Source organism: Suillus bovinus (genome assembly GCF_016758785.1).
Source record: "Suillus bovinus strain UH-Sbo-P2 chromosome Unknown EDB93scaffold_54, whole genome shotgun sequence".
Taxonomy (NCBI): Eukaryota; Fungi; Basidiomycota; class Agaricomycetes; order Boletales; family Suillaceae; genus Suillus; species Suillus bovinus.
This window is the reverse complement of record NW_024542110.1, coordinates 33,911-59,300: the sequence shown is the minus strand read 5'-3', so window position 1 is coordinate 59,300 and position 25,390 is coordinate 33,911. Positions and strand designations below refer to the sequence as shown.

The 25,390-nt window shown below is 46.2% G+C and overlaps 7 protein-coding genes across 7 annotated transcripts; 3 read left to right on the top strand and 4 right to left on the bottom strand.

Moving 5' to 3' along the window:
- Positions 1-640: 640 nt before the first annotated feature.
- Positions 641-3,149, bottom strand: EDB93DRAFT_1163581 (amino acid/polyamine transporter I). Its single transcript, XM_041450109.1, has 15 exons — positions 2,974-3,149; positions 2,871-2,917; positions 2,756-2,810; positions 2,620-2,700; positions 2,501-2,567; positions 2,419-2,451; positions 2,276-2,366; positions 2,126-2,227; positions 1,985-2,076; positions 1,871-1,933; positions 1,748-1,818; positions 1,663-1,699; positions 1,465-1,612; positions 1,104-1,416; positions 641-1,048 (listed from the first exon to the last, which is right to left on the bottom strand). Exons 1-15 carry the CDS (start codon positions 3,088-3,090, stop codon positions 749-751), a joined length of 1,617 nt encoding a protein of 538 aa, XP_041304932.1. The 5' UTR covers positions 3,091-3,149; the 3' UTR covers positions 641-748.
- Positions 3,150-3,870: 721 nt separating this feature from the next.
- On the top strand, positions 3,871-6,269 carry EDB93DRAFT_1106134 (uncharacterized protein; the record flags this gene model as incomplete). The annotated part of the gene is made up of 3 exons (XM_041447581.1): positions 3,871-4,236; positions 4,377-5,764; positions 5,816-6,269. 3 exons carry the CDS (start codon positions 3,871-3,873, stop codon positions 6,267-6,269), a joined length of 2,208 nt encoding a protein of 735 aa, XP_041304931.1.
- A 931-nt stretch (positions 6,270-7,200) lies between these two features.
- On the bottom strand, positions 7,201-9,710 carry EDB93DRAFT_1253080 (P-loop containing nucleoside triphosphate hydrolase protein; the record flags this gene model as incomplete). The annotated part of the gene is made up of 5 exons (XM_041453391.1): positions 7,201-7,415; positions 7,466-8,056; positions 8,110-8,650; positions 8,700-9,332; positions 9,384-9,710. The coding sequence occupies 5 exons, from the start codon at positions 9,708-9,710 to the stop codon at positions 7,201-7,203; spliced, it is 2,307 nt and encodes a 768-aa protein (XP_041304930.1).
- Positions 9,711-10,871: 1,161 nt separating this feature from the next.
- EDB93DRAFT_1253079 (uncharacterized protein) lies at positions 10,872-11,654 on the top strand (the record flags this gene model as incomplete). Its single annotated transcript, XM_041453390.1, has 3 exons — positions 10,872-11,273; positions 11,345-11,387; positions 11,443-11,654. 3 exons carry the CDS (start codon positions 10,872-10,874, stop codon positions 11,652-11,654), a joined length of 657 nt encoding a protein of 218 aa, XP_041304929.1.
- Positions 11,655-14,949: 3,295 nt separating this feature from the next.
- On the bottom strand, positions 14,950-18,017 carry EDB93DRAFT_1253077 (uncharacterized protein; the record flags this gene model as incomplete). The annotated part of the gene is made up of 13 exons (XM_041453389.1): positions 14,950-15,353; positions 15,419-15,757; positions 15,811-15,965; positions 16,012-16,193; positions 16,244-16,437; positions 16,488-16,892; positions 17,135-17,197; positions 17,249-17,350; positions 17,400-17,522; positions 17,574-17,679; positions 17,726-17,804; positions 17,876-17,929; positions 17,983-18,017. 13 exons carry the CDS (start codon positions 18,015-18,017, stop codon positions 14,950-14,952), a joined length of 2,241 nt encoding a protein of 746 aa, XP_041304928.1.
- Positions 18,018-18,541: 524 nt separating this feature from the next.
- On the bottom strand, positions 18,542-20,845 carry EDB93DRAFT_1253076 (uncharacterized protein; the record flags this gene model as incomplete). Its single annotated transcript, XM_041453388.1, has 9 exons — positions 18,542-18,616; positions 18,666-18,711; positions 18,763-18,985; positions 19,037-19,220; positions 19,263-19,413; positions 19,469-19,479; positions 19,525-19,641; positions 19,690-19,982; positions 20,692-20,845. The coding sequence occupies 9 exons, from the start codon at positions 20,843-20,845 to the stop codon at positions 18,542-18,544; spliced, it is 1,254 nt and encodes a 417-aa protein (XP_041304927.1).
- A 2,646-nt stretch (positions 20,846-23,491) lies between these two features.
- EDB93DRAFT_1106131 (uncharacterized protein) lies at positions 23,492-24,574 on the top strand (the record flags this gene model as incomplete). The annotated part of the gene is made up of 5 exons (XM_041447580.1): positions 23,492-23,623; positions 23,705-23,916; positions 23,946-24,063; positions 24,114-24,273; positions 24,324-24,574. The coding sequence occupies 5 exons, from the start codon at positions 23,492-23,494 to the stop codon at positions 24,572-24,574; spliced, it is 873 nt and encodes a 290-aa protein (XP_041304926.1).
- Positions 24,575-25,390: the final 816 nt, after the last annotated feature.

Here is a 25,390-nt window from a genome sequence, read left to right as displayed (position 1 = left end):
GTCCGCACAATACTTTCACTGGGGCAGTAGCAAGCGGAGGGGAACCCTCTTCATCGAGCGAGCGAGATTTATACACGTTGGCGACAAGGAGCTTCGATCGATGGTAGACGCCACGAATAAACTGCCGTCACAATCAAGTCCTAGTACAGCAGACGGGAGCAAGGTCGTTTCCGTGTTGGTCTAAAATGGGGTGATAGCAGTTGAGAAAGAATATGTCAGTGGGTTTTCACCGATCCCATCAGAGATTATCCCGCATATCGACGACAAGGAGCCCCACATAGCAGTTCCTTAATCTATACCAGGATATGCGGTTCGAAAAAATTGAATAAGCGAAAAGTCAAGAGTTTCATCGTGATCTTCGAGCGAGCTGATGTTCTTTCAGAAAATCGCTTCCAGAATCCAAAGAAAGTACCTGGAAACGGAATTCTGTTCTTGATCGCGAAGATATGGCTGTATAGTTCTCGGTTCATTCCGAGCGGACATTCTAACCCTCTGGTGTTTTCGACGTGTTACTTTCTGGTGGGAAATCAAAATTTCAAAGCCCAACTTGTAGTTATTAGTGTGTTTATGAAGGGCAACTTACCAGTACTTGCTCTTGTTTTCGTTAATATCCTCGTGAACCTCGACGTTCCCGCAATCGTACGTTCCTTCGCCTGCATTCAGTATCAATCTATTACTATATTGAAATTTGTTAAAATACATGTTATTTTTGGGTACCGACAACTTCATGACACCGGGCCAACACTACTCATACGTCCACCACTGAAACGGAGAGTTCTGCATCATGTTGTTCCTTCTTTGATAGAGAATTTTTGTCTCTGCTTTCATCTTTCATGGACGGTGTGAGGTTGGCTACAGGTCCATTAAACCAATGGACGCCTCCATACACCGGGCAATAATACCAGAAAATCGCAAGCGTCATGTACCCTCCAAGGACCACAACTGTGTAGTTCATTTCTTGTGCGGTAGTTTGCGGGGTTGAAGGAAAGAAGAAAACGATGATCATAAAGACCATCGACGACACGGCTATCGCGGCAATTGGAAAGCTCTGCACGGGCGTATTAGCGCAGGAATGGTGAATGCATCCTGACAGATCAACTCGCCAGTTTCCCAAGATGAAATGGGCCGGGTTTGAAATCGTTCTTAAAAACGAAGCGCGTTGTGATTGGCGTTATGAATGAAACATACGATGCAGTAAGACCGATAGTGAACACCGCATTTATGGCCGCGGTGCTCACGAACGCAAGAAGCCCAATCACCAGTACAAAGATGGCATCAAACCAAACCGTATTGACTGGTGTCTTCGTGTAGCTATTGATCCGGTACAAACATCGTGAAAATGGGAGGGCTCCATCACGAGAGAATGCAAATGTCTGGCGAGAGCCGACTAGGAGGGAGTTCGATGCCACTATATACCTGCTCTGTGATTAGGCTAAGAGTGTGCCACGCGCTGCTGAAACGTACAGCGTTGAAATAATGAGACACCACAGAGCCAAGGCCCCCCTTTGCCCAAGTGAATTGTACAAGATCTGCGCCATAGGCTGACCGATAGGGCTATTTAAGATACTTTCAAGGTCGGTGCCCATGCAAAAGGCAAGGGAAACGTTAATTCCTAGATAAGAAAATATTATCAAGATCGGAGTGATACGTTGTTCCACACACCCCAACCAAGAACTACCGACACTGCAATAGAACTGATCTACCTGGAGTAAACACAACAGTTGGTCATATTCTAGTGTTGACTCACTATTGCCCATGGTATTGCAGTAGCAGCGTTTGAGGCCTCCTCACTCATATGGACGCTGGCATCATAACCCCCTGGTAATTAAAGGTGGTCTCGAACAAACGATTCGAAAGAAGAGGGCCTAACCTATTGAATAAAGAGGAGACATGAAGCTCAAGATGAAGGCGAATCCAGATGGCCACCCAGCCACTGTGACCGACTGTGAGCTGCGATTAATATTGTAATCGGAAGAGGACACACAGTTTGTGAAATCCCCTAGTGCAAAACTTGCACTGTTTCTATATTCATGTGGCGTTGCAATTGGAAGCGCAATGATGACTATGAAGCAGAGACTGTCGGAGGACTTGAGGCATTGGTCATGGGAAAGTATACGACACCTACCACAAATTCACAAATGTGTATAGTCTCTGCAGTCTTGCCAAGACTTGGGTACCGAGGCTCACGAGGACAGCATGTGACAAGACCAAAGCTGTGTATATACCGCTGTGGGAGCCGTTATGAGATATCATGCATGGAAGAAGGTGGACTGACTAGAGCTGCTCGTTGGTAGTCACATATGCCTGACCTGAGGCAATACTGATTGCTGCTGCGATTTGAATTGCACAAGCCCAGTTTACGGAAGCTTGCCCCATGCTATCAGAAGCAAATTGTTCAACGAATGAAAGTTATCCTACCAACTCCAGTGATAGTCTGTATGGTATTCGAGTCTGCAGATCTCAGGACGGGATGTACATCATGTTAAAATTCAAGGCTTACAGCCAACTATCCACGACAGGAGATTGCGGCACCGTGGAGAAGCAAGTGAATAAGTCCAATAATATAACTAGACTTTGATGATGAGCAGGTGTGAAATAGTGACAGCGCCAAGTACATACACCTCCAGAAGTAGGTGCTGCTGACGCGAGCTCCGCCATTGCCAGCCCGATGCACATGATAAAAGGACCAGCAATTGCCCACTGCACAGAGAAAAGCTTTATAAAACAGCGATTCCCACATATGATGAAAACTTACCCCCCAAACCATAGCGACAGGCCCACCATTTGGTATGGCATAGAAGAGCACAGAGCTGAATAGATTTTCATGAGTGGAGTGATGTCGATTGGCTCGAGTCACAGTGGCGACTTACGCTATACCAGGGAGCACTCCTGTATAGCTGAATGCAAGTCCTGACACCTGTACAACTGTTGGATTGTATCGTACATGATAGAGTCTGATATTGGCAAGCCCACCTCTAGCGGGGTGAATTCCCTACAAAACTCCTGTTTGTATCCTAGCTTGGCCAAAATAGCCTCATCCGCGCCCGGTTGCAAGTGCTGCTTCGAAGTCGCAGGAGCTCTGGCAGCCATAATGTATCGTAACTATCGTTGCAGAAGTCAAATGGGCGGTCTCAAATGGGCTGAACCACCGTGACGTGACATAGCGCATACTAAAAGAGATTTGAAGAGACGCATGTAGCCAGATAAAGCCGACCGAATTACCCTCTTTATGATTAGTTTAAACGGAAATTGACCGAGGTGATGGCTGTTTAGTTTACGGTCCGAACGTCCAGATCTGTTTTACCTTGGTGGAACTTCATACGGACTCGTCGGCGAAGAAACTGGGGAGTCGCTGGGATATCCATCCGGACATGGCCTAAGCTTAAAGCTGTCCAGGCTCCTTCCCAGCCCCCGATTCGAGTGTGGAGGGGCGATATCTGAGGGCACTGGTTTGATGTTTGATAAGTCACATGATACAACAAAAATTCAAACCCAGCATAACCTTATTCCCCTCACACTCTCACCGGGGGCTGGAAGATAACATTAGTAAACAGACGTCAGCCACAGTGACGGTGACTGCAAACACCATACTACTTTACACCTAGCGTAGGGTTACAGTATTTTGAAATGATATACTCCATTTTCTGCCTCGGTTAATGTTACACCCGTTCCGATATGGACACAGTGATTGCAGCGCTACACGATTGCAACCTAAGTGCCTCACAATTCATTATATCAATTCTGCGAAGCCAACAATATAACGGACATCATGTTGTCGAAGACCTGCTTGTCCGTTGTGATGAAATCTTCAATGCTTTCATTGACCATCCTTCTTGTGGAGCTGAAACTTTGCAACGCACGAACCAAGCCATGAGAAAACAATACATCAAAGAAATTAAATCAATCTCATCAGAAGAAGCAGGTTGGCACTTTGGACCGTCACACGCAACCACGCAACAGGTAGAGGACTTTAATATCGAGGAGATGGGCAGAGAAATGCAGTCTTGTGCACCCGCACTGTGGGATTTACTTGGGTTTCTGCTCGGAGCTGATAGTTCATGCGAGGCAAAGGATGCAGATGCAGACATCATCATGGATGAAGCACATGATGGATATGACAGCTATTGGGATGATTTAGATGACATAGATCTTGAGGGTTTGATCAATGGGCTCTCTTCAGGCACTACCCCAGACGGCAACAAACAAACCGAGCGGCGCACAGCAATTGTCATGATCGTAAGCATAACACATTTCTCAAGTTACAGTGAATCTAAACAAATAAAAATCAGAAACGTGTTGTCATACTGAGCATATTAATGCAAAGCACAAACTGACGGTCAAACACCCTGCAAAGTATCCTCGGTATTTTCCTACAGTCAACCCATACCCCTCAGAAAGTCATCGACACACTCTCACGCATTGGAATCTCGATATCTACAGATTCGATCAACGCTGCTATTCGTTCACTGTCAGCTGAATCACAGAATACTCTCCGATCCATAGGAAAATCCCTCCTCGCCTCATATGCCTATGATAACTTCGATGTCGACCTAAAGTCTCAAGTTCCTCAGGCCGAGAAATCACACGAATCATTAAAGCACCTCACCTCCAGTTTGTTGTTTCCGTTGGAGCATGGTGTCACCACGGATGACTTAAAGTGCTTGGAGGAATTGTGGAGACAGTCAGCGCTGAACCCCCGTGCACAGTTATCCACGCTACCGCCAAAAAGATTGTGGAAGGATCTTTTGCATATCCACCCAGAATCACGCAATGAATCCACGCCCCAACTCTCCCGACGTGATCGGTTCAATGCACGAATGTTCTTGTCAGACTTGTGCGAACACGGGCCACTGTACTTTCAACAATTTCGATCTGATATCTCCGAGCCAGAAGCTGTCGAGGAGATACCATTAATCAAGACACCAATCACAGCTGCACGTGCTATGGACGTGAATAACTCAACTGTCAGTGGTAACATTCGGGCAGTAGAGGAACTGCTGGCACAGGGCGGCATCTACGATCCCGATGCAGACATCCTCGACAATCCTGACATCTCGCAGTATGTTATATTGGTTCATGGTGACCTCGGAATGGGAGAACGCCTGCAGTCAGCACAACTTCGACGGTCGTTAGAGTCGACTCCGTGGAATCGATTTCAGCACATTATCTTCATTCCTGGATTGTTCCACCTGAAGATGGCATGTGCTGATGCTATTTGGCGAACCTTCCTACAGCCGTTGTCAGCTCGAGAGGATGAAACGAGCTTAATGCGTGATGTAACTCAACTTCGACCCAAGGAGACAGGAACGTATTGCTCGAAGCCAGGCTTCCGGCGAACACACCAACTGATAGGTCATGCTGGCATATGTCGGCGGCTTGACTGTTGGCGAGCCCACATAGCAGCGATGGATCCAAGTCACGCGAGCCTCGAGGCATTTGCTGCCTCCGAACCGACCCTTGATGAGTTGAAGAACACCGCAAATGAGATGGCATTGAAATATGTTGCCAATCACAAGCTGCTGCAGATGTGCCGTAAGCCTCGAGAACAACGAGATATGCAACACGAAAATGCACTCCTACTCAACAAATATTTCCTCCTCTACGAAGAGCTATCTTACTCGATGAACCGTGGAGATATTGGGCGTGTAGAGACGTGTATTGTCGCATGGATTCCGATCCTTAAGGCAACAGGAAAACATAAGTACGCCACACACATGACAAATTTCTTAATCAACACGCACTTTGTTTTTCCTGCTGGCCTTAAGTGCGTGCATTCTTCGGTGGTGCTATTGATCAAGAGCTGATGGTTTCCTAGGCATGCTATGCGTTACCACATCCTTGTCAACCCAAACGGAAAGGCAATGAAGTGGCGAGCAGTTGATTGGTGTGTTGAGCTAAACAACCTGTTTACTAAGGTGAAGGATGGCGGGAAGGACTCAAACCACACGGTAGAACGAATCTTCCTTGAATCTCCTCTAGTCGAGGCCTATCGAAACACTCAAGTCATGGTGCAAAAAAATTTCTTGCACGCCCACCTTACTACAAACCATGCCGCTACAAATATGGTCAAAACGTTCAAAGGACTATGTACGAAGATGGCTGCCCAATCCCCCCATACTGTGGTGCTAGGTAGAAAAACCCGTTGCGAGATCCCTGACCTCATCGACAGAGGGAGGGATATGATGGAAAAGGCAGCTCATGGTGATGATGTAGAGATGGATGATAAAGAAGAGGGAGCGGAAATTGGGGACATATTAATGGAGGTATAGTATGAAGAATGAATATACTACTAAGCTGCGCGTGTGCCTTGAGCGAGTGGGGGTGCAGGTGAAGCTGCGCGTATTGTTACAAGAACATCTAGACGCTTGGGCCCCTACTATTTTTCTCCTAATCCTCCTCGTATCAGCCCTCGCATCATACCCTTACCCCGACCTTACCCTTGTCATCCTCGTCATCCTCGCATTCCCCTTTCGCCCTCTACCTGTCGCTTCAGCAAAGCCAGTACATTTGGCCGGATCCTTTCGCTGACGAAGCATACCCATGCTCCGTTTCACCACCTGACTGATCCTGCGGACAGTCCCCTTGCCCTTACCGTCTGGACGGTAACCTATGACATGATGCACGACGCATCCCCTTTGCCCTGTTCCCTTTCTTGATCTCTGACTCGGTGCGCAGTCGCACATGCGACTTATACTTAGATCCGCAGCTGCACGATCGTGCCCCTGCGCGTTTCACTTCTTATTTCGATCTTTGACTCACTTTCTTATCTAGCACGTTCTACCTAGACCGAACGTGCCTTCCTGTTATGGTCTTACCCTTTACCGATTGCCTCTCCCGGTAGTACGAGTTATCATCCACTAATACGTCTCCTGTCCTCTATATAAACTCGCTACCATGTACTATATTCCCTAACTTGAATCTACTTGGTTCTTGACCTCCTACTCTCACCAGAGTGATCCTTTCTGCCTCGCCAGCAGTCTATATTCTATCTTCTTATCTGCTCATCGCGGATAAGCCTATAGTCTCGACCTTTACTCATCGACTTCGTCGACGAGCAAAGCCCCTGTTAACTAGTCGGACTTCTGTCCTTCTAATTAACGACGATCCTTACGATTAACCTTCGGGTGTCATAAGCCTAGGCCGATATAGCTTATCGTCTCGCACCTGCGTGACATAAGCTACCCGATTTGGACATAGGCGTTAAATCGTACTTGCCGAAGACACGCCAAGTACGACCCCTAACCTTGGGCTAGCCCAAGGACGTCCACAGACCGTTGACGACACAAGCTCTGTTTGAGCGTCGCCAACAGATACCATCCAAGTCGTAACACGTATACCTTGAGCGAGTGGGGGTGAATGGTTCTCCTTGTTCGATCCTGAGCGTGATTGATGCCTATCGCAAACACGATTGCGTGCTAAAATAAGTCAGTATGACAGAAATAGCAAAACAAATGAAGTAACGTACCGTTATGCCCTTCAAGACCACAAGTGCTACATCGGTTTTTCCGTCTTTCAACAGCGGCAGGGACAGGCGCAAGAGATTGAGGGATGGTGACAGGTCCACCAAAAGAAGTCGTGGATATAGGTCTAAGTGGTGTTGTTGCAAATGGCGCAGAATGAGGGAGTGGTGAATATTTCTTGATGAGAGCAACAACCTCCTCCCCAAAACTCTCCACATCAGTCCAACCCGTCTCCTTCTTCAAATCGACGGTGTTCTGGATCTTCTGGTGATGGACGCAGTCGACGATGCGATCCAACATGGCATTGGGCATGACGATAGTAGGGCCAAGGTCATTGAGGTGGTACCAGCCATATACCTCGACCACCTTCTGCTCGAGCCACTCATCTAGTGCGTCTTGGAAGGCGAAGTCGTTTGCTGTCTTCTCGTACTTGCTGATGCGGGAGCGTGGAAGCATAGTTGTGGGTTTTGCGACATGAGAAGTGTATAGCGTAAAATAATTGGGGTGGTGGATGTCGCAGCAGATGGTTGGCTGGGTGAGGCAGCACCTTTCACACCCTGACGGCTGCTCGGTGTTGCAGTCCAGATGGTCGGAGTCTGAGAAAAGTAAGTATGTTGTTATCGCTTCACGCATCAGATGACTTTCTCACCAGCAGCATCATTATCAAAGCTGACGTCAAAGACCTTCCTGCGACACATCAATCCAGTACATTTTTCTGCATTAATGAGATAATCCATTGATGGATTGAGACTCAGCTTTGGTCGTTTACCATTGTATTTCTGCACTTCCCCAGCATCCTTCATCAAGTCCTTTAATCCCTGCAGGCCTGCATCTGTGGGAGGTACAGCATCTTCGTTAGACTGATCAGACTCGTCGCTGTCACCGCCGTTCACAGTCTGTAGTGCATGGGAATCAGCCGCTCGAGTATTTGATGAGGTTCCCAAAGCACGGCGCTTTGACACCGATGTAGGTAAGTTATCACCCTTTCTCTTCCGCATTGCTTCCTGTGCCTTCTTCCTTGCCTGTTTAGCTAGTCGTTCATCATCAAAATGCTCCTTCTCTGCAAACAACAATGCCGTGCCCAGCAGGCTCCGATCCCGAACTGCACGCCCAAACCACTGCCAAAGAGTGGATAGTTTGCACGATGCTCGCCATTGAATGACGAGCATGATGTCGGGAACGTCCATTCCCTGATCAGTGAGTTAATTTGTAAATACTCGTCTGATAGAATATACTTACCATCCCAAATGAATCCGTTGTGCAATAGCCCCATGTAGCACCCGATATAAGGTTCGTGAGCTCTGCATCTTTGTATTCTCCCGTCATGTCTGCGTTGAACCACTTAATTTTATCTTGTACATCGGGAGGCAAGCGTTTGCGCAGGTATAGAGCCGCGTTTATGGCATCCGGAATGCTGTCGAAAAAGATCAAGAACTTCTGCGGTGGGGGATCACCAACCTTCCAGCCCGTTGGAATGAGGAAAGCAAGATCGGCGTAGCTATTCAGTGCATGTTTGATTTTTCTGACACCGATCTTGATATTTGGGCGGTCACTGGAACGATGTATAGTAACCATCTTGTCAGCGTGCATATGGAGAAGCCGGGTGGTACTCGTCAACGAAGCTTTCGTGAGGGTAGTGGAAGCAATCATGATTGGCACATTCGATGGTAGGATGTAACGAAGGCGGCCTAATTCTCGATATTCTGGGCGGAACTCCCCCCATTCCGTGACACAGTGCACTTCGTCAATAACAATACCGACAAGGAAAGAAGTGAAAAGTGGGTCCTTCAGAAGTTTTTCAAAGTCGCCGTTTGGTTTCATTATTTGCTCAGGACTGACTGCAATGGCGCGGTACTTCAAGGCTTTGATTGCCTGCTGCCATGTGAGTGTTAAGTTTGCTGTTGATATCAAAGTAACACTGACCGAAAAATTTACAGCGCTGGCAGTTTCAGCATTTATCGCTATGGCGCGGATTCCAGCCTTCGCAAGAGACGTGGCATTTTGTTTACCAAGTAAGTTGAGTGGGGTGACAACGAGCTGAATACTGTTGACGCGGAACAGTAATGGAATCCAGAAGCCCAGTGTCTTACCCATCCCAGTCCCTGCAATGCATAATACATCCTGGTTGCCTTTGAGAAGTGCCTGCGCCACTTTAAGTTGCCATAGACAAGGCCGAATGCCGAATTTTTGCTGTGTCTGCAGACGGATTTCAGATATTGGCGGAGTCTCATGGACATTAGGAGCTGTCATCTCCCATATGGAAGCGGGTGTAACATTAACCGAGGCAGAAAATGGAGTATATCATTTCAAAATACTGTAACCCTACGCTAGGTGTAAAGTAGTATGGTGTTTGCAGTCACCGTCACTGTGGCTGACGTCTGTTTACTAATGTTATCTTCCAGCCCCCGGTGAGAGTGTGAGGGGAATAAGGTTATGCTGGGTTTGAATTTTTGTTGTATCATGTGACTTATCAAACATCAAACCAGTGCCCTCAGATATCGCCCCTCCACACTCGAATCGGGGGCTGGGAAGGAGCCTGTAAGCTGTCCAGCTTTGGTACCGACCAGAATAAAGTTTGCGAGCTTCGTAACTTTAACTTCCAACTTAGGACCACATGTGATCCTTGTACGGAATTGTGCGGAACTGTCAAGCATGTGGGAATTGTGACGAAATCAATAGTTTGCTGATGTAGGAAGTAAACTGAATATATCTAGCGGGGCCCTTGATTCCGTACCACCACCATGAACACATTTTCCCATGCAAAATTTTGCGGGCAAGGTCGAGCTGTTGCGGCTCATAGTACCAGCTGGCCATGAATCACATAAAAAACATCTTAAAAACTAAACCCAAAATGAACTTCCCAATACCACATAGCCAAAACCTAGCTCAATCAACTCCCTCAACACGAACGAAAACCCCACCTACACACAACCATGCACAAAGTCTGAAATAAACCAAAACGAGACATATGAACTACACAGCTGCATAACATATGTCAAACTACAGCGTAAGAAACAAAAACCCTATCCACACGTAAAATAACCACACCCAAGCCTCACACAACTCTGACACATACCCCACTAATAGTTCCCCCCTGAGAAATCACACCAACTAACAAAATCCTGATAGGTTGTAACTAACACAGAAACCAAAATGAACGTGGCCACAATGTCATCACCGAACCACCTGGATACCCTCCAACCCAGGCAAACTGCACCTGAATAATCACTATAAAACCCCAGCACCTCAAAACACCTCCCTCGTCCGACCAGAAATGAAAGACAAGGAAACCACTTCTCTCAAGGCCATATCCCAGGCCACTTGCCCCTACCAAACACACCTTGTCCATCATCTCAGTCCTCCCGGTCTGGGCCAAAGTATTTCCCCCCAAATGTCCTGACAGAGGACACCATGGAACATGCCATGGACTTGATACCATACATCCCTGACCCTCCATCCCCACCCTCTCCACCAACCCCACGGTCCCCCCCTGACACACCCACTCCTGCACCCCATGGAGACTATGTACACCCCACTCAACCTGACCTCCTAATCTATAAGGGATTCAGTATCACATCATCCAAAGCAGACAATGGCGAAACCCCAATCATTGGTCTCACTAGTTCCATCCACGCTCCAAGCCACTTCACGGAGGACCAGACAATGAGTGCCCCATTGAGCCTTACTAGCGGACACGTACCAACTGCTGAAGAACAAATTATACTAGCTCAACTAGCGCTGGCTGATACGAATAGAGCTGTACTAAGTCAAAACAACCTGAACCACCATATGGACCTCCCACAGTTCACCCCAGTGCCAAGCAGAGACTTCCCAATAGTACATATGTCTCACTCTGCTCAAATTTTCGACCACCTAGATAATAGAGTTCTACTTGCATGGTTCTAAGTCAAACACCCCAAGCTCATGGTTAGGGTGTTCAACCACTCAGGAAAAGATGTAGCTGAATGGACTGCCATTATAGCAGAGCGCATCCACTCTAACGTAGCCACTATAGCGGAATCCATCCACCAAGACACCCCATCCGTCCATGTTTCTCCCCCGCAACCCCAAAGCAGCAAAGGAGCAAAATACCTCCCAATAGGCTTCCTAGTTTACAAAATATCTGATGAGACCAAGACTTCGAAGCCCTTCCTTTTAATTGTAACCACCCCCCAAGACTCCTCTTCTGCCTAGCCGGCTTCACAACCTCAGACACAGATACTGTCCTACAAGCAGTCACAGACACCTGGTACCAAGATGAGAACCGCTACTGCATAGACAGCTTCCTCTCGAAATGCAGACTCCCTGATGACAAAATGATCTACAAAGCCACCCAAGACTTCATTGAGTCCACCCGCATTGAACTCCTTGACTTCAAGATCACCAGAGGCCTCTCTGTCCCAAGATTTAATGTCCTCACAACCAGCCCCACAAATGACACCAAAACCTGGACTGATCTCAGAAGTTTCCTAAGCACACTCACCTATCCCACCAGCCTCGATGGCTACAGATCAACAATGGCCTTATTCGCGTGCCAACTCTGTCACTCACTCACCCACCCACGAGGACTATGTCCATTTCTGCTCATCCCTAACTGGAACGGCCCAAAAGTAGGCAGTAGGAACAATACCGTGCCACGACAACCTGGCAGGGCTAGAGGCAGAAGACCTGGACAGAACAATTGAACTACTACATAAGTGCCTACCGTCTGATAGTATACATACCCAACCGCAACCTGCTACCTCATACACCACATCCCCCCTCAGTTTACCCTCTGTACCCCTACCTACCTAGCCCACCCCCACTCATATGCCAATCCCAATATTGTTACCAGAACGAAGCCCCCAAAACACTAACTGACCACAACAGTTCCACCTTAAGACCCAGTTCCTAAGACTACGTGAACCACTGATAAAGTAAGATTGGTGTAAAGAGTAAATCTCTGCTGGGCTCAGCAGAAACTGTACTACCTAGTCAACAATATTTAGGTAGATCTTAGCATGGCCTATGCTGCTATACTTGCAGAGCAAGTGCATTCAATCCTAAAGGGATTGCTAATTGGTATTAGTAGTAAAATGTGTCAGTAATGCAGATAACAAAATGTCCAATGCTGTGAAATGATGTCCGAAGGTACTTATCCGATGTCTGAAGCCAAAGTGCAATGTCTGAGATTTCAGACTTTTGGACTTCACGATAATAGGTCGGAGACTTTATAATGAGTGTCGGATTGCGAGCAGTATGCGTGAGTATAACGAGTGATGGAGTATGATGGTGAATGAATGGTAATATTTCGCAATGCAACTAAGAACACTTTGGTCACCCCATTTCAGGTACCTCTTAGGTTATATTATACCTATAAGGGTTTTCACCTAGGGGGTGCTTTTCAGATGGTCTGGCCGATGTTTGTTGGTCTTTCCCCAAGTCCATAGGGTCCAAAATAAAATATGTTGGCATGGTCCAAGGATCAAAATAATTTTGGGGCAGGAAAGACCACCAGCCAACATTGGACCATACATGCATGGTATTTTCCCATGGTGGAGGGGTGTCAGGGGTCCTCTTACCACCCAATTTTCTGTGCCAAAAAAATGAAAATTTTGTGGCATTCATGGCCCCTAATATGCAAGCCAATGGGTCATATAATGTCTGTAATGACTATTAGATGTCTATAAACTTTGAAATAAGATTAGAAAACACAAAATGATTTCATTCACTGCCCCCCCCCCCTTCAGCCCAGGAATCACACCCCTCTGAAAATGATCACACATTTACCTCACACCGATATGTCTATAAAATCACCTACGCCTACAGAATCATCACTTGTGGATCACACTATTCAGATATTAATCCACCAATGCCTGGTCTCAGCTACTTGCCCACGCCTACAGAATCATCACTTGGGGATCACACTATTCAGATATCAACCATGTGTCTACCAAGTAAAGCTCCCACATTTTATTGTATATTATCTTTGCCACCCCCCGTCATTGCACACACCCCATCATCTTATGACAGACTCGCAAGTAAAGCTCCCACATTTTATTGCATATCCAAGTCTTTGCCACCCCCCGCTTTGTCTTCTAAACAAAATGATCATTCATTCACTGCCCCCCCCAAGCCCAGGATCACTCCCCTCTGAAAATGATCACACATTTACCTGACACCAATATGTCTATAGAATTGCCTACACCTACAGAATCATCACCACTTGGGCATCACACTATTCAGATATCAACCATGTATCTACCAATGAGGATGGGATAGCCCCGCCATCAATTATGGGATGGACCATATTTGATTAAGGGAAGGACCAGAGCCTCCAATTCATCATCTGGCTGATGAATTTCCTGTAGCAATACTGAGTGAGATTACAAGAGTAAAGGTGGGATATACCATTATGACGTCTCCATCAAAATAGAACAAGAAGTTGCTATCAACGTCCATACTCCTGATGGATTTCTCTTCAGGCTCCTGCGTTCCTTGAGCAAAAGATGTCAAAGGTAAAATCGCAATGATAGATTGTACGAACCACATATGTTGCGCTTTTGATCATTTTGTATAGTTAGTGTAGACGGGAGATGAAGATAATTGTTGAGGTAGAAATTGGATGTATTCACGAAGTGTAAAGCTTAAGTCGGTAAGCAATTGAACTTAGATTTCGATCGCGATCAGATTGCGCAAGGACTCAGTAATTTTGAGCATTTATCAAAATTATTGGGTTCTCGCACAACATCAATTGTTAAATAAATCAAACATAAGATGAGACCTACATGTACCTTAGGTAACTCGAAGCATATGAGATGAGATAAAGATGAGAACACATAGGAAAGGCATAAGCATAATGAGTAGACGTTACCAGAAGACATTACCAAAAGTGGGCAGCAACAAGGGCTACAAAGTTAGTAATACTCATCTTCCTCGATGATTAGACGGTGATCAGGAGATGCTAGGCGAATACGCGGAGATCTGACAGTTGGATAATGGCGGCGCTGCAAGGAACCAGCATGGGAGGTCGGCACAACAGAGGAACTGGCACGGGAGGGCAGCACAACAGAGGAACGTGATGGCAAATGAGAATGGGAGGTGCTGACAATTTGTGATTGGGCCCACCCTGAATGTATATGGGAACTGATACAATAAGATGACAGTTAGCAAACATACGTAGAAGTCAGGGCATAGCAACACACTTGTCATGCACCCTGACACAGTGCCTCTCCTCTACCGTTTTATGCTCCAAGTCTTCAGTCTCCCGAGCAGATTCATAATGGGGCCAAGTCCATTTGCAAATATCTGAATGGTATGTTGGCATAACATCGTCATATGCATGTTGATGTTGAAGTGCTCCATTGCAGGATGGCTTGTATCGAGAGTGGGACTGGACGTGCGAATAATCTGAAGTTGGCACTGGAGTTGACGAGCGTGAAATAGGAGGGGGAGACGAGAATTGCGAAGATGGTGTTGACAGTGATGAAGGTGGGAGGTCATCAAAGACTCAATTAGTAGGGTGACACGAGTGTGGGGCTTCCTGGGGTGGTAATGAAGGCGGCGATGAAGGCAGGAGATCCTCATGGATAGCTCGGTTAGTATATTGGCGAGAGTGCGAAGCTTCATGATTGGAGCTCGGAGCTGCATTGTTGAAGTGCAAAGCTGTCTGATTGGGGCACGAAGCTCCCATGGTTGAGTGTGAAGCTGCTGGATTAGAGATAGCGGGTTGTTTGATTACCTCATTGGTGCGGCGTCTAGGAGTGTTGTCTTTTGGAAGGTCCTTGATGAACTTCTCCAAGTCTTGGAGGGCACAAACGACCCTGCCGTCAGTGTCGATGACGAGGGGGATGAGACACGTGTTTGAGGCCTGAATCTCAAGAGCAAGAATATCATGTGTGGTTGTGATATTAGCTTGTGCATGATTTGCAGTATCCAATATGTACTTTCAGGCCATCTGCTGATATGCAATACTACACTTGGCTCCTCTGCAATTGGTCCCTTCTTCCTTCCTTTGTCACCTGACTTCTTGGACTTGCCTTTGCACTTCTTTGCCTTTGCTGCCTCTGCCTTGCTGTCATCGTTGTCATCATCATCAAGGCCTAACTCAGCCTCGTACATGGCTCCAAGATGAATCCTGAGATAAGGAGCAACCAATGCACGTAGTTGACTTGCAGATAGAGCCTTGAGATCAAAATTGGGGCCAGGCGGGGGAACACCAGTGGGCCAATCATGTATGCAAAGCTTCTTGGCATATAGGATGTCCAACATGGTTAACCACCTACTGTTTGAGGTTTTGAGCGGGTGGCCGGCCTCAGCTATACAGCATATAGTTAGTACAGTAGAAATACACTCAATTAAACAAATGTACCAAATTTCTCACTGATCATCATGGGCACCACCTTTCTGTTCCTATCCCTGGCTGGCTTGCCATTACACAAGAGGGTACTGTTCGGAGTGGTGGAAGAAGGGGGGAGTAAACTGAATGTCTTGCCTTTGGTGTGTGTGGCTTCCAAGTCTTTGTACCTGGAAGTAATTTAGCACAGACACCTATAAATAATACAAGACACACTTAAGGATTGTGGTGATCTCATCTAGCCAACACTTGATATCCAGTTGGTGTGAGTTGATGAGGGCCTTGACCATATCAGAGCCGGCGAACAGTCCTGATGCTTGGTGGCCTGCCTCTTCATCACCAGGGAATATTGCCACACCGGCAATGTGAATGCCATAGGTGCGATGCCAGTATGCAGCCTTGATCGTAGTTAGTTTCTGGATCAAGATTGCATGAATATGACACTTACCGATTTTGTGAAAGCACCATGAACAGCCATCATCAGACCTGCAGCAGATCGTGATGTAAGGTCCTCAGTTGAACCCGCGACAGCATGATCCCAGTTCTCCAGGATCTCCTTCCACACTGATGCGTGCTGAGGGTCACCATGTGGGTGGGCCTTGTAATCAGCTTGTTGCTTCACCTTCCAAGCCTTAAGATCCGCTGCAAAAGTCGTTAGCATTAAGCAATTAATAATGAAAACCACAACACACCTGGCAACACAGCTCCCAACACTCCTTTAGGCAGGGGGCAGGTGGCTACGAACCATGTCTGATGTTGGTTCCACGGAGACTCCTTCCGGGTTGCCTTCATCGTCAACCCAGCTTCAATGAAGATCGTCCTTGCACTCTTCCCATATTCTTTTCCAATTTCTCTGGCAGCTTCCAACGTATTCTTTCCAAGCTCCTGCGCCTTTGAGATACCTGCTTGAGGTATTCTCCCTTTGATCTTCACAAAGTCTTCATCATCCTTGTCTTTGCTGTCGTTGTTTCCATTGATGTCCACCACCACCTTGGACTTTTGCTTTTGTGTGGCCGTCAACCGAGATGGAGATGGGAAGTTGCTTGCAGGGACAGCCTCATCGTCGTCACCATCATTTGCAGCAGTATCAACAGCAGCTCATTGTGCTTTCTTGCGCAGCTCTTGGTTGGCAGCCCAGTCACTGTCAGATGGAGAGCTCTCTTTGCCGTCGTTATGATCAGGTGCATATGACTTGACTGCCGCATGAGCTATACAGGTGGCCAGTAGCAGGAGTAGCAGAATTATTTCTGCCATCCTCTGCGCTATGTCACTCAGCACAGGCAGCTGTATGCACAATTAGTTAAGGTACTGGATATATAGATGAATGTCTATGGCTCACCTGAAGTATCCTTGCCATGGTCCTTTCTTCCATGCCCTGTGTTGTGTGACTCAGTAGGAGTAGCTGTATTCACAATTAGTGAAGCTATGAAATATGAAAGAGTGACTATCTTACCTGAAGTCCCATCATTGGGATCGTTTGATTGAATTTCAGAGGCAGGATTTGGATCCTTGCTCGCAGTAGTGCTATGTACTTCAGCAACCAATGCAGGAGCTGCTAGGCAACAAGTCAATATAGGACATTCACATCACAATAAAAACTGTACTTGTTTCTACATTGCCATCTTGGGTGTTGGCGCATAATTCTTCATCTGCAAGAGAGTTGAATTCGGCACGTGTCAATGAAGTGCCATCAGCAAGTTGAACATGAGACAGGGAGGATTGTTGATCTGTATCGACATCGGGGGTCTTTTAAATCATTGATGAGCACCTTGAAAAACTGGCCTCAAAAATCTCCTCCTCAGCGGATGAAGTCATGAGGCCAGAATGTTTGGACCATGCAAGCAGATGAGGCTTGGGTGGAGGATGACAACGAGTTGTAGATGACTAAGAAGTAAGTGGGGACACCAACATATTTGCAGACATAGCTTACCTCTTGTGGATCGTCATCATCATTGTCGTCGCCGACCATAACACTCTTAGGCCCAGCACGACGACGAGCATGGGGGTGTCTTCAAGGCCGGGGGGACTAAAGTAATGAAAAATCAATAATGGTTGACAAACTTTGAAAAAAATAACTTACCTGGATGGTGTCTGCATCAGACTCAGTATGAATGTCCACTGCCTTGCTGTGAGTCTTGACAAGACAGGAGTCAGCTACTACAGATGTCAAGAAAATATAAAGAATACCTTGGGTTCATCAGGCAGAAGGGGACACTTGACATGATGACCTGAGCAGGTAGTAACAGCGGGCATTTTCAAGTCAAATGATAGAGTTCCTACAATCACGGAGATATGTAGAATACAAGTTGAGAACTTGAAGTTTGCTCAACAATATTTGGTCGACACAAAGTCAGATGATGTATGGATGGTAGAAGATGGTGAACTGCAAACAATATTGGATTGAGAAAGCGGAATTTGATGCACTCAAAATTGAGAGACTCATTACCTTTATAGTTTGAACTATGGACATTGTTGCCATAAACACTAGGGTACAGCACTGAAGCTAAACCTGGTTAGCGCTCAATAATTGAAAAAAGATTGACCTTGGCCTTACTGGAATGGTGGATCGGAGGTGGTGGCTATGTACAGTGCCCAATCCTTCAGATTGGTCAAGTCTGAGACTGACTAAAATGGAATGAGTGCATCACTGGCTGGGAGACGAGCCAATGAGAACCATGTCTGGCAGCCGAGGGAAGTTAGCAGACAGATCAGCAGTAGTGAGCACATACAGAGCAACACTCAGATCTCAGGAGAGGTCAAGGCCCACTAATATACAACCCTGATGGAGAGATTGGCCAATGAAAGACTCAGCTGACCCTGACTAATACAAAAATGAGCGGGACAGATCTGACTGATTGGCTAAACCTAACAGGTGTGGCTACAGCCCATACTAAGCTTGTAGTATCAAGATCCTCCCTGTACACAATAAAATATCAAATGCCTCACATAGACAGATGAAATACTCACTTGCTTGCACCTAGATTAACAAGTTTTTGCCAGTACTCCATTTGCAATGTCTCATGCTCAGGTTCAGTATGGGGACTCTGTAAATAAGTCTTCTCCTTCATTAGCCAGTCCTCAAAGATGGACTCCTGAGTGATATCAAGATCTTGCATTGATTTTGGGAGTGTAATGCGACTGTTGGCTATGATGTTGAGAGCTTGTTTGTAGTTGTTGTACAAAAAATTGGCTGCAAATTGAGGTCAGAAAAAGAGTACTGATGTGAGCATAGTGAACATACATAGATTTGCATATACTTCATAATCATTGTTGTACTCGAAGTAGCTTATGATAGCTTGCTGACAGTGGAAGATACTTGAGTAACACGTCGTAGGTGCCAAAGAATTTGATTTCGAGAACGTGTGCTCGCACATTTCTAAGTCTTCCAGCCCCAAAACTGGAACATATCGTGCGAGATGATCAAGCTGGCACAGTCAGCGGTGAGCATGCCCGTGGAATGCGCCAACGAGGGACATGTAATGGAGAGAATGCACGCAGGGACCTAAAGGACTGTTGTTAAGTGTTGTCTTGAACTGACATCCAATGTCATATCCACCACCAAGGCCATTACCAAAGATGTCCATCAATTTTGCAACAATAACTAGTGGGTATTTTGCCCTGTGTGATATAGGAATGAATGTTAGCAGATATCACAAGAATAGCTCAGACATACAACTCCCCACTCTGAACCATATCAACAATTAAGAGGCTAAATCCATGTCGGCACACCACAGTGAAGATTCCCATTTCATCATATATCCCCCATGCCCTCTTTGTCTTCTCATCATCCATGTTATTCCACCTGTCCGTGCAAGGGTTTCCTGACGAGTCTGAATCACGTGTTACCTGCAAATAAGTCAAAAAAATCATTTTTAAATGAAATTGTAGATGTACCTCTGAGTCCTCCATGCCTACTTTGCTCCACTGATTAACACAATCACGCAAGAGATAACAATCCCCTCGGACATGCTGCATGGTAGGAAGTTCAGATGATTCTCCACTGTCTTTCTCATCTATGCCAAGAGTGCGACAAAGGATGCGCTTGAGGGAGTCATTGCCATCCATAGCGAATAGTAGAGTGAATGTAAGAGGTACCTCGTCCTTGAGAGTATAGGTACATGAGGGACAGGCATGTTTGAGCCGCCAATCCAGAGAATCATGGTTGAGTGCCTCAGCTACCAGAGAATCTACAGAACTGTGAATTAGCATGTAAAGGCCAAAGACAATTGTGAGTTGGCATGAAAGGTAGTGATGATACTCGACCTTCAAAGTTTTATTCATAAGCACAATGATGAACTGAGAAATTGAAAAACATACCCCATGTAAGTTGCAAAGTGTTTTGCTGAATGCCTGCATCAAAAAGTGAGGATTTCGAAAATGTGCAACACAATGTAGCTCGAGTGCATCAATGGTGATGGCAACAGACGGCAAAATGGGTGAACATGGGATCACACCATGATGGACAAGGGCAGACACAATAAATGCATCTGTCACACTGATTGTGAGAGTTGTGCTCTTAGCATCTATTATGTAGTATATGCTGTCAGGGAACAATCTCACAGTGTAAGAGGGCACGACTCACAGAATACATCAACAACTTTACCTGTCCAGAGACCTGAATTAGCCTCTTCCAGCACACACCTTTGATCAAAGAAGCTCTTTTTACCACTTAGTTTGCAGTCCAAACTCCACTCCAGAAATGCACATGTGATAACTGGCAGCTGAATATTGAATGTGTCCATGCATTGCTGTATGTGATCACGCTGCATGTGATGATTGATTCATTGTGTGTTGCTTCTTGATGTAATGCTGTTTCCCCAATTGCAGGTAAGAGAACTTGAAGTTGATATAAGTTTAGATAGACTTACGGTTTTTAGAAGTCTCCCACGATCTCACAAGTGAGGTCCTCGACAACTCCTACATCAATGTGTTTTTCACGCAGGATCTCATTGACGTCAGTTGACATGTCTCCTGCCTCAAATGTGACATCATCCATGTCATCTTGGTGCTCAATCAAGGCTTCCAATGCCTCGCATTGTTCCGTGGTCATCTGGACAAGCTTCATCCTTCAAGTGGAGTAAAAATTCATGGATATTATGTAGTTACCGTGGGGCAAGAGGTCAGCATCTTTTTCAACTGGTATGTTATTCTTGATCGACTATCTACGTGTTTAACTTAGCAACCTCAGGCTTGACGCAAAGGCACGTGTTGATGGCATTAGGGGTGCCGCTCACATGCATTGTGAACACTGGTCTGATGCACTGGCCTTGTGCACGAAGCACTACTCCCAGGGTTCCATACGTGCAGTACCTACAGTTGGAGGGCCTTTCTGCTCCTCTGGTCCCTCCCAAATGCCAGTTAGTCCAACACTTACTACATCATCCTCTGGCTCTGATGAGCCTGGTCTTATTTTGATGATCTGTCGCAAGAGCTGAGCAACAGCTAGATTTAGCATACCTAACTACTATAACACAATGTATCTAGCATGCCGAATTATATACTTAAGGAGGGCTTCTTCAGTTTGATGTGGAGTGATATGAGTTCAGTTTGAATGAAAATGATAGGATACATACATGTGATATAGTAATTGTGCTTGCATTACAGGCTGATGTTTTGTGTGGTGCACATTTCATATGTGGCACTACCAAGGATTTGGAATTGAGGCAACTTGAACGAGTCATGCAAATTGGCCATTGAACACGAACATGGAGAAAGCTCACTACACAATTCATGTTCCTGCCTCAGATATAACTAGCAATACATGGGATCCAATCCTAGCTATTCTATAATAATTTTAGACCATAATTCATTCTCATAGTTGAATCTGAGAGTGTTATGTAGTGATAGTGAATGTGTTTGCTATGATGTTCGCTATGTTCACTATGTATGTGTTCACTCTCAATAGATCTCATCACGCATGCAAATTGTGCACTGAATGTTCTCAAGATGTGCCAAATTCATTATATTAAACATGTTCATACTGTGGGTCAAATAAATCATATATTAAGCATGTTCATAGTAGCGTGCAGAAGATATCCTACATAACGGAATAGCAGGAGTATACTTGTCGAGTTTGACCTCGAAAAACTTGACCTCTGACAACACTATTAACATCTGATCATACATTCACATACATCTATCCCTCGTCTGTTTACCATTACTGCATGGACTATATGCAATGTGCTTCAAGTCGTTGAGTAGAGCTTGTCCAACCGTGGTGTGTTCCTCACATTGGCTAAAAAAGTGGTTGACTGCACAGTTGCCTCGGTCTTGGGCCAGCCAAAGTTTTTCATTGAAAACTTTCTCCCAGATATTGGCAGGGCCCCAATCATATTGCCATTCACAGATCAAGACCTGCAGTTTGTGGATGGTAGGGGTTTTGATATCAGTGGCATGCAGGAGATATGTCGTATCATCATCTGATGAAGGATCCTGTTGTTCATCTAGATATAATGAGATTAATAATGTTGTAAAGAGTAGGTCTGGGCTGGGCTCTACTGAATGTGAGTCCCTAGTCCTGAGAGATGCGAGTATGCTTCGTCCCAAGAGACAACCTAAGAACTACCTTGATAATGCAAGGGAAGTCTTATACAGTTAGAGAGTAGACAAGATATTGGAAGGAAACCTCTTTAATGTTCGTCCTGTAGTTCCGAGACTACTTCTGAAGTACCGAGAAACTTGTCCGATGCAACCAAAGGTCGTTGAGGCTGCAAAAGTGTTGCCCAAAGTAGCGCGATGCCTTCCGAGGCTTGCGAAGGCTGTCCGAAGGTCTATATATGTCGGTGTGTCGAATAACAGTATAAGACTTTGTGCAATGTCCGAAGTCCGGAACAACACTAATCTATCGAGACTCGAGAATAAATGAAGTGCAAAATTGGCAGCGGTCTAGCCAAACAATTGTTCCGAATGAACAAGGATCGATTGCGCAGTTTACGATTATACCAAGGTGACTCTACTAATTACTATTCAAAGTACGGGAAGTGAAGTGTCCTATCAGTAGCCAGCAAGCGAGATTATATCCTACTTCTGTGAGAGGCCAAAATCCATAGGCAAAACTAGTAGCGAGATAAGCAAGTCCGAACCTATGTAATAAGCCGCAAGGCGTGCAGGAATGCAAGTATACATGTAATAAGCTGTGATGCAGTACTGTTTATATGTATTCCGAGACTCCCGACAGGATGCTGATGGAATTGTTATCCAGTGTAGCACTAAGACGTAGTCAACATATAGTTAGAATAAAGGAAAATGCACCAGCGAAGTCAAAAGGATGAGGATAGGACATGGTATGGTAACTTACGAGGTTCGGACGGGTCTCGGAACACGAGAACTGCCTGCGGAAGGTTTGGACAAGTGCGCACGGCCTTCGGAAGGTCAAGGGAGGTCGGGGAATGGTATGAACATAGGTGTTGGATTGCCTGGTTCCAAGCCCAGCGCCACAACCATTGTTACATCTGCGGGGGCCTTAAATACTGACCGTCCTCGGTCACCAATACTCGAATAGACTTAGTGAAAATTCTGCGAATTTGGGCGCACGTGACTGAAGTTCCAAAAAGGGAAATGATGTGAGGTTCAGTGGTTCAGTGAATTGTGAGAAGTGGACGGAAAAATAGAAGTCCACTGTGGTGAAATCATTGTTCTCTATAAAGTCTCGCTCTTTTCTCGCCACTCGTTTCTTTTCTCAACTTTTCACATCATTATGTCCTTTTTCCAATCCTCTGTCAACCCAGATGCCGAGTGCATTATGGGCACATTCCTTGCTCTTGTCGTTGAGCTCGACCAGCTCTCGGCAATCATTCCGGAGGAGGACACTCCCTTCCTCGACAAGGAAGTTTGGTGCCGTGACTGGTCCAAGTTTTTCATGAGTACTTTGTTCCTTGAGAGTTTCCTGACGATGCTGATGTTCTACTAGGATAACTTCTCCTCTTGCCAGAAGGAGGTGAAGGAGAAGGGTGTGACTCTCCCAATGTCCGGCAAAATCGCTGCAAAGGGCGATGCCTGCATTGCCGCCCTTCCGAAGGTTCAAGACACGGTCCCTGCAATGAAGGAGGAGGCTGCTAAGCAGGCCGAGGCAAAGGCTGTGGAGGAGGAACGGGTGAGGCTCGCGGAGGAGGAACAGAAGAGGTTGGCGATTGAGGAAGCGGCGAGGAAAGGTTGGCGAGGAGGACACTACAGGCACCGGATGAGGAGGAGAAGGAGTCGTCTGAGGAGGAGGAGGAGGGGGAAGACAGTGACGTGGAAGCATCGGGCGACCGGTTTGTCCATCCTAAGGTGAGTCTTTCCTCTTTTTCTTATCTTATGTACTTAACGTTTTTCCTCAGACAGGTCGCATGTCGACCAAATCTACGCCGGCAATCCGGTACTCTAAGCGGTGCACTCGCTGCGAGCGGCAGAACTCCACCTGCTTTGGTTTGGCAGGCCAGAGTTGCCAAGCGTGCAAGAGAGCACACATCCGGTGCGAGTACAGCACCACTCCACCTAGTAAGTTCCTTCTTCCCTTTTCGCTTACTCGTACTAACACTTTTCTCTAGAAGGCAAGAAGGCTGTGGCGGCAACTCTGGCGCTGGTCGCTGGGCCTTCTTGCCCTGCAGCTGTTCCGGTGGCGTGGGCCATCTCTATCTCGGAGGACGATCGCGTCGCGCCTTGCCCAGTCGCAAGAGGCTCAAAGAGGAAGGCTGTGGATGCATTGGAGGAGGAGGTGGAGACTTTGGATGAGGTGGACGAGGCTTTGCAGAAGCAGTTCAAGGTGATGGAGGCCAAGTGTATTCAGGCGGAGGGATAGCAAGGGAGATGCGGATTGGTATGGACCTTATCGCTAGAATGATTGCGAAGCTGGTGCCGCATGTGCAAGTAGCTATATTTACTTTACTTTCTTTTTTTTGCGCAAAGTCGCCACCTTCGGGCCAATACCACAGAGTTCCAGTCTTTCCTGTGTGAATGTCTTGATCCAATACCATGTCCTCTTCCTGTACCTGTAAGAACTTCGCTGTGCCTAAGAATTGAATATAAGAAGTTTTTAAGCACATGATCATCGGAAGAAGATTCGGAACTAAGAGATCAAATACGGATCATGCGGAGTACCATCCGTCTTATCTTCATTGATTTGCTGTCTGCTTCTATTCCTTCGGATGCTCAGATTGTATTCCCTTGGTTCTGGAAATATCAAAGTGCGTGGTGTGCTACCTCCGCATGAGAAGAAAAATATGTATGGTAATGTTTGGTGCGCAGGGGTATATCTCGGAAGTCCATTGCTCGTTCTCAGAATTTTTGCGTGGCTAAATAAGAGTCTATATGCTTGCGCGCGGATAATATGTAAGTGGTTTCGGAATGTTCAGAGAGAAAGGGAGAATGGAGATCACCAGATGAAACCTGGGGTAAAACAGAGACTATCGCACTAGAGATGATTTTATTTGTTGAGTCCGAACTCGGTATCTTCGTCTTCTGGCTCTTCTACCGCTTCACTCGCAATTTTGTCCAAAGCTTCGTCATCCATACCGGTGATTCTGGTTACCGATACTTTGGTGTCGCTTCTCAGGTAGTACGGTAGCAAGCGAAACACCGCATATCGTAACTTCGATACTGTTCCATCTAACTCGCC

Coding starts and splice junctions, on each gene's coding strand:
- EDB93DRAFT_1163581 (XM_041450109.1), bottom strand. CDS start 3,090: ATGGCTGCCAGAGCTCCTGCGACTTCGAAGCAGCACTTGCAACCGGGC. Junction 2,568..2,619: donor CAGCACCTACTTCTGGAGGT/GTATGTACTTGG, acceptor ATCAAAGTCTAG/TTATATTATTGGACTTATTC. Junction 2,077..2,125: donor TACACATTTGTGAATTTGTG/GTAGGTGTCGTA, acceptor GTCCTCCGACAG/TCTCTGCTTCATAGTCATCA.